Here is an 11,226-nt window from a genome sequence, read left to right on the forward strand (position 1 = left end):
CAGAAACTGTTTGAGCTCACGTCCCGAATGTGAGTACTGCCTTCAAGATGTTCTGCCTGCTGAGTGGCTCAGATGTCCCCTTCTGTCTTGTATTAAAGGACCAGCCTGTGTGCTGTGGATAGAAAGCTTACATCTGTATGTCAAGGGCTGCTTGAACTGAGTCATTGGATACGCATACCCTAATGCATCACAGACCATCACCGCCCCCTCTAGTGGACCGAATAGAACCACGATAACAATGCTCTTCATGCTCAGCCGCCTTCACAAGTACTGTAATAACAAAATAGTTTTATGCTTTTATTGTCATATCACAATTTTGAATTAAGCGAAAGGTAAAATACTTTTCATAACAGTATTAGTGTCAGGAATCAATGTATCTACTGAACTTTAAATCCCTGAATCATGGGATCATGTCCTGCCTACGGTAGCTACAGTACAGGACCCCACCGTGACCTGCTACCACACCATCCAAACCCGTTCTCGTCATGCACTGTGCGTGTGCAATGCTCGCTCCTGTTGCACATCACTGTCCAATCAAAGCGATCGGCTTCAACTGCTCTGTTACCATGGGAACACCCATCCGCTCCAAGACTGTTGTTACAGGCCTTTTTTGGCCCACAGAGAGAAGCACTGTACCCAAACATTGGCTTGACAATGATGTGTAGGAATTATACAATACTGGACATTTCCCTACTGTTTGTCTAAAATAAAAACCTGTTTCCAGCTGTTTTAGAAAAAATACAGGCAACATACATGACAAAAATAGCATGACAAAAAAGACAGTAGTGTACTAGTTCGGTTGTGTACTGTGAAAAACAGTAGTAACATAACATCACTTTGTAAATACTTACTATTTATAAATTTTTCTACCAAATATATATTCTTCAACATGAATTCAGCATTTTTACATATATTCATACCAGTTTTGACAGCATTTTCCAATATGGACATTGGATAGATACAAATCTATTGTGTTTACACACAATAACTTCAGACGGGGAAAAAAACATTATATAGAGGTGGAAAAAGAGTTAAATATAAACAAGAGAAACTGATTGTCCTCAATAAAAAGAGGACCAGACAAAATGTGTAAGATTTACAAAACATTCAGTTTTTATATTTAAATACATTAAACATTCTGTACACACTCATTCTATTTTACAGTGTGTGTGTGTGTGTGTGTGTACATACGCACACACACACACACCAAGTTAAACTCCGCTTGTACTGTACTTCTTGCTCATATTCTCTCCAAAAGAGTCAGAGTTTTGTTTGTCCCCTTTTCCATCCCAGCGTCTGTGTACAGCAGCATGGCCGTGATATACACCTTGTTGGTGGAGACGTCTGTGTCCCTTCTGCCATTCTCAGTCCCCCTCACCAGCCACAGACGCCACTCTCTCTGTGATGAGTCACTCCTTCTCTGTGATGGAGGACGTCACGTCCGACTCCTCCGCTGGCCTATTGAGAGCCAAGTTAGGGTCAACAAAGTCTCCTCTCTGATCCTCTGCGCTCTTTCCCTGGTCTCTCTGCGTCCCTTCCAGCAGAGGAGGCGGGGAGGTGGCGTTGGGGACACGGGGCGCCGTGGGGCTGTGCATCTCCTGGCCTGCGTCCTCTTCCTGTAGCTGGAGGACCCCTGTCAGTTCAATCTCCTGCAGCTCCACCTCTGAGGGCCTCGGGGCAGAGGAGGCAGGCGCACAGCCAGCACAAGACTGAAAACGGACAGAGGAGGGGGGTTGGAAAATGCAATCTCTCAAACAGAACAATTATTCACCTCTAGTGTGACCTATACTTCTCAGTCATTAATCATAAGAGCACAATGGGGGTTATACAGATAACAGAACTATGACGACCTAGTGTTTACTGTTTTGTCAGTTGTTGAGTCTATTCTTTGTATTTTGTTGCTTGTTCACAGGGCCTTTCTGTAACCTAGGTCTCAAAAGACTAACCCTGTCTAAATATATAGAATAACAAATGTCTCTAGCTGATTGAGTGTGAAGTGTGAAGAGTGCGTCATGGCCAGGCCACAGCGCCGGCTCCAGCAGGACTGAGCGTGTGGACGTCGGTTTGCCGAGTGACTCACGGTGATGTTGATGTCCGTGGGTAGGACTCCTGTGCTCATCCAGGGGTGAACCTCAATTAGCTCCTTCCTCTGCTCCTCGGTGAAGCGAGGCTGCTGCTTCTGCATGGCCTTCAACACCACAAGGTCCTCTCTCAGTACCGACTCCCTGTCCCTTTAGCACACAACAAAAGGATCTCTTAATATACACTCTCGGTATCATTCATATGACACATGGCATCTAGGCAACGTTGATTAGAATCCAAGATCCAGCACCTGGCCTACTAAGGTTGGATGTACGCACAGCTCTTTTGCCTTTTTGAGCATTGATTATTTACCATTCCACTGCCGTTCCTTCAACTGCCATGGCAACAAGGCAACAAGGAAATTAGTGTGCTGTGAGGACCACTCACTTGATGGGCATCTGATAGGTCATCATGACCTTGTCATCGGTCATGAGGAGCCAGATGGGGTCCTGTAGGACATACTTCATCAGCTGGTCCTCCTCTGCTCCCCCTGCTGACCGTTTGTGGGAGTGGTCGTTCTCTGATGAGTCAATGCTGCCAAAGTACTTGCTGGTGTTGCTGCTGCTTCCTGAAATTCAACGGTCTGTGGTTAATTTGGACGTTTTTGGCAAGAAGTAAATTTCTCTCCTGATCAAAGCAAAAATGAATTCATAAATCAAAGCATCAAAAAACATGTCAAAAGCTATATTTTGTCATACACAAACGCACAAGGGACATAACCCATAGTTAAATGTTTCAAAGCCCTCCATTCATTTTCACCATAAGCAAATTATCTTTAGAACCACAGAAGTTGTTAATGATAGTATTGGCTTACAAAATGGCCTACAACAATACTCTCAAGAGTACTCTCTAGCACTTTTGTATAGAGGCTGAATAACCAAATATTCCAGCTTGTTCTGTTCTACTTACTAGTTCCACTCCCTGAGGTGCTGCAGCCATTAGAGCCAGATCCCGAGGACCCACAGCCCGAGGCGGCCGAGCCAGTGCCTGAGCAGGCATCCTCCTGCAGCAGCAGGTCCAGCAGGTCCCTGCACTCATCAGCATCAGCCTGTGAGAGGACAGAAAACATCATGATGGAGGGAGTGAATTATAGAATATCTACAGCATGTAATTTTAAAACATCTGGGAATTTCTACATATAAAACAAATAGAGAGAATGTTAGCGACGATTCAACTCACATTATCGTTCTCTTCAGCGTCGGCTTTCATACTGCTGCAGGTGCCGGACCCTTGCCCCACATTCCCTTGCTTCCCCGTCCAATCCTGAGCAGCGGCCCCAGGTGGGGGCGGGGTCTGTTGCGACCCTGCAGCCAGGCCTTCCTGGCGTTCCAACTCTTCCAGTTGCAACAGGTTAAGTGGGGAGGAGCATCGGGACTGGAACATGGGCGAATCGGTCCCATCTAGGGGGGTCTGGCCTGAGTACTGGGGGGTGCTTGAGCGGGAGGGGCCTCGCTGGGCCGGGGTGGCCTCCATACTCGGTAGGCCAGCGGCAAGCGCGCCTGGAACGGCGTTGGGATATGGGAATGTAGGATTGGGGTTCCAGAATTGTTGCGGCATCACTGACATGCCGAGATTGAGATAGGGGGCTGATGGGTTGAGCTGTGCCACCGTGGGATTCAGGTGGGGAATGCCCATATTCATCTGAGGCACAGTGGGGTTGAACTGGGCCAAGCCTGGATTGAGTTGCGTCACTGGCATTGGCTGGCTGATTAACTGTGGCTGGCTGAGTTGTGTGAGGCCGGGGTTGAGGTGCGGCATAGCGGGGTTATACTGAGGAAGGGCTGTGTTGAGGTGGGGGAACATCAAGTTGGGCAGAACCATCATCACTGGGGGGGCCATGGGCAGAGGGAACTGGGAGGCATGCTGGGGGAACTGAAAGGCGGATTGGGGGCTGCCGTTGCCCATCTGCAGGGGTTGGGTCAGGGGTTGCTGGGAGACGGCAGGGAAGAGGGAATAGAAGGGGAGGATGCCTGGAGGGTAGGGGGTCACAGGTGGAGGGAGGCTAGACTGGGAGCCCACCGAAGTGGGCCAGGAGGAGGAGGAGGTCAGGGGCCCCTGCATCATCAAGGGCTGCCCCCCAGGGAACATGGAGCCCGGGTGTCTCTCCCCTGCCCTTCTGGAGTTGCTGTCCATCCCACAGCCAGAAAGCGGGTGACCACCAGGGTAGCTGACATGAAGGGAGCCCTCCTGCTGGTGCTTCAGCCTCTTGCCCCCCCTCCCACGCCTCCGCCCACTGCCTCCTGCTGGGTAGTCCTGCGAGCTGCGCACCCCTGAAACACACGAGAGAGACGAGATGGTTGAGATGCTGGGAATGGACTGACGTTTACACGAAAGGAATCTTTCGCAAGATTTCAAATTATTCTATACAAATTCAGCGAGCGCCATGTTCTCCACTCCGACAGTGCTCCAGCAGTTTACCTTTGGGCGTGGTGGCGTGTCCACGCACAGTGGCAGGTTCAGGGTCCAGCACCTTTAGCTGGCCCAGGTCACTGAAACGGCTGAGGAACACCTGCTCCTCCTGCTGGGTGTGGGCAGACAGCACCTCCTTGGTCAAGCCCACGTGGGCCGAGCCTCCAGCTGCGGATGATCTCCGGCCATCCCTCTCGGGGTGGGCTGCCTGGGCGGCGGGGCTGAGTGGTGCTTGGCTGGCCTGGGCCCAAGGCTGGTGAGCCACGGAACTGCTGATGGTATTAGCAGGTGGGGCAGGAGAGGTGGGGGTGGGAGTGGGCGTCACTGGTGCCTCCTCCATCATAGCAATGTCTGCAAGCAAAGACAATAAGGGTAAATGGAGGTCCTGGATGAGAGGGGACGCGGAATGGCTGCAGAGCATTCAATGTAGGTAGTCAAGTTTACCACTATTCACCAAAACTCATAAGTGCATCTCTTTCCAAACAAGCATCTAAGAGCCTAAGCTACTGCACAATTAAAAGTGCAAGAACAGCTATGTATAAATACAACAAGTCCTAGGAGGAAGGTAAGGCTGCTCACCTGACTCTGGAGGCTTCTTGTCCCCAACATGGACAATGGTGCTGCTGAAGCTGCATTGGGACGTGACAGAGACCACACTCTCAGCCTTGCAGTGGAGGGCCAGAGGGCTTAATGGGTGGCCGGGCCCCTGCTGCACCACTTTAGGGCCTTCAAGATCTGCCGAGAACACATAGTTACACTCCGCTCCAAATGTCGAAAAGCAGCGGGCTGAACGTCTTGTGCAAGTGTTGCGTGTGGTGTACCTTTAGCTGTCACCGACAGGTCCCTCTGCTTGTCATCGTCTGAGGTTGACGATGTTGTGCAGGAGGAAGAGCCGCATTTCCTTTTCATGGTGTTGGGGACGTTGCAGCTCTCCAGGTACCTGATGACAGGAAGTGAGGTCATACAGTGCCCTGGCTTTGACATCAATCGGCTAAATATTATTAGAAGTCAACCTCTGGTACATGTGAGAGAGAACATCCTCATACCGGATAATGCTGTCCAGACAGTTGATCTGCTGGTATGAGTAGTTGGCTGCTGGGTCTCTCTTTGGGGGCGGCACTGAAGCCAGGGTTTTTACTGATCCCAAAGTCCCCACTGATCCAAAGTCCCTGTTTAACTTATCCGTCTCTACCAATGCTCCTGTGAAGAGGGAAGATGGATACCATGATAAGAGAATTCTGTTTTCCCAGATTCTGCAGAAAGTGTGTGCTTAATAATTGACATATCTTGGAAAGTGTCCAGTACACCATTAAAGTAGAAGCACTTCTTACCTGGGCTGGCATGTTTGCGGAGTGGCGGCCGGTTGCGGGACTCAATAAAGACCTGCTGACCGCTGGTCTTCACCGTGTGCATGTCCTTACACATCTGCTGGAATGTCGTTTGCTGCTGGAGAGTGAAGGGAAAGATGAGTTAGTGTGAGCGTGAGTGTGTATGTGTGAGTGTGAGCATACTGTTATGTGCATGTTGCCACTCACTGGTCTGTGAAGCTGGGTGTTCTGCTTGGAGTGGCTGTTGCTGTCTGAGGACGAGTAGCAGGGTCTGGGCTGCTGTTTGTAAGAGCTGTGGGTGCTGCCCTGAGACCCGGCGGAATACACAGGCTGGACCAACACCCGGTGGATCTGCTCACTCAGCCTGGGGATCTCTGGGGACATGGGCCGCATTTCCACCTCTTTGGGGGTGAACACATCCTCATTCAGAGGACTCCTGTCAGAGTGGGGAAGCAGGAGAGTTGACACCCAGTACTCAAAACCACTCGATAGGCAGCTACACAACAATATAACAAAAAGAGTCATTTGTGGCATCCAAAGTTGTTGAAATTCTATATGCGGCTGTGGAGAGCTTTACTTACGTTCGCACTTTGTGCCGGCCTACGATGAAGGCCACTTTGCGGCTCCAGGGGTTGACGAAGGAGGACCAGCTGGTATCGATGGTGAGATACTCCCCGTTCCGGGCACATATGCGAAGGGGAGAGTGCTCAAAGGGTAGCCCTGCTGACTGGAGAACTGGTGGGAGAACCACACGCCATACAGTATTCATTAGTTACATGTCTATTAAACATCCTTCTCCAGAGGTCAGCGTTTTTGCACGAAAAGGTCAATGCAGGTGGAGTCCAGATCAGACCTGGGCTGAAATACTATTTATTCACATTCTTTCAACTACTTTATCACTTGAATCTGCCCGTCAGGTGGGTGAGGTTTGCATTTTTGGGAACAGATTTGGTTCCATTCCAGCAGAACTGGTGCCCTCTGGGTATCACTTCAGAGTGCCAAAAATTAAAAGCAAGAGAGCCAAGGACTTGTTTATCCTTACAGCAATGAGAAAGATTAATTTGCACTAGAATGAAGTAGCCCTTGATGTATCTTTTTACACTTAAGATTGTACATTACATTTTTTGTCTACTAAATGGTGATGGACTTATCAACTTATGACTGACTCCTCCTCTGCTCTTATCAACCTTTTCTATGGTGAATGGCGTGGTCAGTGGTCATTTATTTAATAGTCTTTTTAACCCTCTCTGAAAAACCCTTGTAGGACACTGTAGATGTGAATAGGATTTAGAGTGGGAACGAGAGAGGTGTGTTGGGACTCACTCTTCTTGTGGATGTCCACCATGATAGGCCTGTCATCAGGGTGGAGGTACATGAGCACAGGAGTCCCAACCAGGTCCTGCGGCAAGTAGCCTAGCAATGGCACAGCCCTACAACAAAAGATCAACTTTACTTTACACTGCTAACATCCAAGTGAAGACCAGTTAACACAAAGAAAACATGTTTAAGCATATATATATACAGTATGTACACACACAAAATGGACAAAAGTATTGGAACCCCTACACGTTACACCTACAGGAGCTTTTATGACATCCCATTCTAAATTCATAGGCATGAATATGGAGTTCGTCCCCCCTTTGCAGCTATAATAGCTTCCACTCTTCTGGGAAGGCTTTCTACAAGATTTTGGAGTGTCTGTGGGAATTTGATGATGAACTAGAATGGAAAAAGCTAGTCTCTCTTGTCCAACAACAGTGTCTGATCTCACAAATGCTCTTTCTGATAAATGGGAAAAAAATCCTACAGACAAAATCTTGTAGAAAGCCTTCCCAGAAGAGTGGAAGCTGTTATAGCTACAAAGGGGGGACCAACTCCATATTAATGCCTATGAATTTAGAATGGGATGTCATAAAAGCTCCTGTAGGTGTAATGTGTAGGTGTCCCAATACTTTTGTCCATATAGTGGATACATATACAGTATATATATGATTAACTGATAGTCTAACCTTTCATCAACCTCTTGGAAGACACAGCTTGGGGTGTGGCTGGTGGTGAAGATCCTCTTGTCAGCAGGGATACGGGGGGCTGAGAAGAGAAGAATAGGGTTTGGGGGGTTAAAGACGCAGTGATAGTTCTGGAGTCTGAACTATTAGGTAATCTGGACATTTTAGGTTGGTACCCGGTTAGTAGGGTTGATATGTGTTCAGTTCATTTGATTTCTATAAGGTTATGAGTACTGGGTTTAAAGAGCCTGGATTTCTAATGGTCTCCTACCTTCGTATCCTGAGTGTACTCTCTCCGCAATGAGGAGGCAGCAGGGCTGGGGCTGGGAGACGTCAGAGTCCCGCAGGGTCAGCTGATAGGGGGTCAGGCGGAAAGGGGAGAAACACATCTTGTCCTTGCTATCCCACCCCCGACGCATGCGGCAGAACATGGACTTCTCCTGGGTGCAGTCCGCGGGGGACGTCACTGTGGGGCAGAGCAGGAGAGAGGACATCAACAAAAACCGCTTTGCTCATCGTCATCCATGTGAACACGAGAGGTGAATGGGGACTCACCAGAGCCAGTGCAAGAGGTCCAGGGAGGCAGACGGCAGGGAGCTGTGCTGCTGTAGAACGTACTCACATCCTGGGGGGCCAAGAGCTCAGAGAACAGCGTCCCCTGCAGTCGCTCGGGCTTACAACGCAACATAGAGGAGGCCTGAGGGGAGATATAAACCACCTTGCCAGAGAGGAAAGAAACTCCCACAGTGAATGTGTCCTGTAGAAGAAAGGTCAGAGAGAATAAATTAGCAAATATAGAGCAAGCATTGAGAGATTTTGGGCTAGTAGTGTTGGTCTATTGAGATCGCAATGTACTACTAGACTCAGACTCCTACCGTATTTTGAAGTGTGTATTCAGATGTTATGTTGTCCAGTTCCTCTGTGGTGAAGGCTGACAGGTCCAGACTGCAGCCGTGGCTCTCCTCCACGCTCCATTGGTGATAATACTCTTGGTTTGCTAGAAAAAAAGAGACTCATTCAGGAAGTTTCAATACAAGAACATATACAGTACACTGACTAACTGCAGTAAAAAGGGATTTCAGAAACTGAGTTGCATTATTAATAAAAGGTATCATAAGCCTCGATCCCACAATGGGCGTATTTTGACCGTCCCCTCCTCACCTCTGACTTGTTTGACACAGTTGAGTGCATACTGCAGGGAGGCCAGGGTGCTGGAGCGTCCTTTCCCCCGGTGGTCTGCAGGGACACAGATCTTCAGCTCCTTCAGGGCTTTGAGCAGCTCTCTCTGGGTCTGCAGCCGGGCTGGCTGGTCACTGCTGCAGCCACTGGTGGAGGGGTTGTCCTGCCCAGAGCTACAGCTCAGCAGGCTGTAGGCCATGGAGCTGTTGTGACGGGAGTGGCTGTGCGAGTTTGAGCTGACAGGTAGACAAAAAAAAACAATGTTATCCACAAGGTACATGTACATAGTCGCTGTGTGTCATTATTACTCATGTACCCATCTGTGTTGAGGTTAACGGTGGCCTGTGAAATCTGTCACCTCTTGCTTTCTGTTGACTCCATTGCAGAGTCTTTTCCGTTGTGGGAGCTGCAGGTTGATGCCTCACGTCCCATGTGACCCTCCCTCTCCGCCGAGTCATTTCCACTGGAGTTGGCATCAGTGTCATCAGAGTTGGATACCTCAGGACCCCTGGAGAAGCTCACCCTAGGTGGTCGGACTCGTTTTCCATTGGCAGATGAGTTGCCATTCATTCGCTGGCCGACCCCTTCTACACCCACTGCATCTTCCTCACCACCTACTCCACCACTGTTATTTCCAGGAGTGGTGTATGCTGCATCATCACTCATAATACTTAGTGATCGATATACAATTGTTCTTTAACAATATTTTCTGTTGCTAGGATTGTCTATCCTAGATTCTGATATTTTGGTGAGCAAAAAATGATTAAATGGATATAGACTTTAAGATTAGTTTATTTTGTATGCCGCTCAGAATTATTACTATCTTAATATTTATTTCCATCCCTCAGGTGTATCTGGCAAAAAGTGAGAAGAGAGATTTTGAGGAAATCATAACATCTTCTGCCACTCTTCAGTCAGCAGTTGGTCTAGATGGGTTAACAGAATACCTGCTGGAAGACAGAAGGAGAGCATTTCAGTGTGAAGGCTTGTAAAAACTGTGTAAAACCACTGAATCCAGTTGGGATTTTCCACCAGTTAGCTACATGATCATTGAGGTTGTTACCTTTAAATGGATTGTACTGTAGTCTGCCCTAACCGTAGACCTATAACCATCTATATACCTAAAGTTAACTAGTGCCGAGTTGTTTACCTACAAATGTCACATTATTATGACTTCCAATATGGTACAACGTTAGCTAGTGCTAGCGAACACTAGATCAACACCAACCCCTTCCCATGTTATCAGTGAACATGTTGCAAAATGGGAATACAAACACATCCAATGAGCAGGTTATGCATGTACTGTACTTAACTTAGCTAACATTAGCCAACTACCTGACCGTTCGCGACCTAGCTTTTAACTATTATTAACTAACTAGTTATAACTGCTCCCAAAAAACGGACTCACCTGGTGGGGAAATGTTTTTCGTTTGGTAGCAATCCTCAAAGATGATCTCATGTATTTTCAAGGGTTTAAAAACAATAAATATCTAGAAATATCAACCAAGGGAACATCGACCAACTGACATGGTCTGTTATTCGCCTGCATGTACACTATGTTCGTATGGTACACTCTGCACATTTCTTTGGTATGACTCTGCACGCAAAAGCACACGTGCAATCCCCGTTTTCTTATTCCTTACTGTGATTGGTCCAGACTCGACTGAGACGTCGCCCTGTGGGCGTATATCACGCCCATCGAATCGTTCATTGGTTGAGTAGGGCGGTGCCCAAGCTTCACGTGGCTTTTCTGTCACGTTGCTCTGGCAGTGAGCCGCTGTGAGCGACGCAAAATAGAACATTGGCCACGTCCCAACATGCTACTTCCAACCCATTGGTTTGTTGCTCTCCTAGCCTGATATCAGACGTGCCAACTCGTTGCACTCCGGACAAACTTCAGTCTGACATTGCTTCCACTCGGGTGCGTGTCCACCGGCGAGCTGTATTTTAGAAGTGGAGCTGTTTTCTCGTTGTTTACAATGTTAATGAGCTCTAGGGCGCTGAGAGCTGCTCCAGGCGCTTTAGAGTTATAGCGCCATGGGCTCTAGGCTTTTATTTCAGTTCAAAAAGTTTCACTTTTTGGGCTGAAGCGCAGGCCACTCTCCCAAAAGCACCCGATATAGCACGAATCAGCCGATTTATTTGAGAAAAATCAACGTACATAAGCAGGTAAAAGTAGCTAGTAGATTCATACAACGTGTAGTTCCCTCCTCGCAATCTGA

At 48.2% G+C, this 11,226-nt stretch overlaps 1 protein-coding gene across 3 annotated transcripts; it reads right to left on the reverse strand.

Annotated features, from left to right (window-relative positions):
* Positions 1 to 300: 300 nt before the first annotated feature.
* LOC311318706 (period circadian protein homolog 1-like) lies at positions 301 to 10,543 on the reverse strand. Of its 3 annotated transcripts, none has more exons than XM_084450120.1 (20): positions 10,413 to 10,543; positions 9,363 to 9,951; positions 8,987 to 9,240; positions 8,701 to 8,822; positions 8,381 to 8,582; positions 8,097 to 8,291; positions 7,829 to 7,907; positions 7,143 to 7,249; positions 6,401 to 6,554; positions 6,027 to 6,255; positions 5,823 to 5,937; positions 5,538 to 5,691; positions 5,313 to 5,431; positions 5,071 to 5,226; positions 4,501 to 4,842; positions 3,262 to 4,352; positions 2,992 to 3,130; positions 2,470 to 2,650; positions 2,081 to 2,231; positions 301 to 1,709 (listed from the first exon to the last, which is right to left on the reverse strand). In XM_084450120.1, exons 2-20 carry the CDS (start codon positions 9,668 to 9,670, stop codon positions 1,410 to 1,412), a joined length of 4,398 nt encoding a protein of 1,465 aa, XP_084306246.1. In that variant the 5' UTR covers positions 9,671 to 9,951; positions 10,413 to 10,543; the 3' UTR covers positions 301 to 1,409. The 3 variants fall into 3 exon arrangements, with proteins under 3 accessions (XP_084306246.1, XP_084306247.1, XP_084306245.1); XM_084450121.1 differs by having other exon boundaries at positions 5,823 to 5,934; positions 9,363 to 9,954; XM_084450119.1 differs by having other exon boundaries at positions 9,363 to 9,954.
* Positions 10,544 to 11,226: the final 683 nt, after the last annotated feature.

Source organism: Borostomias antarcticus (assembly GCF_949987555.1).
Source record: "Borostomias antarcticus genome assembly, chromosome: 15".
Classification (NCBI taxonomy): Eukaryota; Metazoa; Chordata; class Actinopteri; order Stomiiformes; family Stomiidae; genus Borostomias; species Borostomias antarcticus.

Bases quoted from the DNA above. Each gene is read 5' to 3' on its own strand.
- LOC311318706 (XM_084450120.1), bottom strand. From the start codon at position 9,670: ATGAGTGATGATGCAGCATACACCACTCCTGGAAATAACAGTGGTGGA. The intron at 8,292-8,380 runs GTGAGTCCCCAT...TCTGCCCCACAG, and splicing joins GACCTCTTGCACTGGCTCTG to TGACGTCCCCCGCGGACTGC. The intron at 5,432-5,537 runs GTATGAGGATGT...TCCTGTCATCAG, and splicing joins TGTCTGGACAGCATTATCCG to GTACCTGGAGAGCTGCAACG.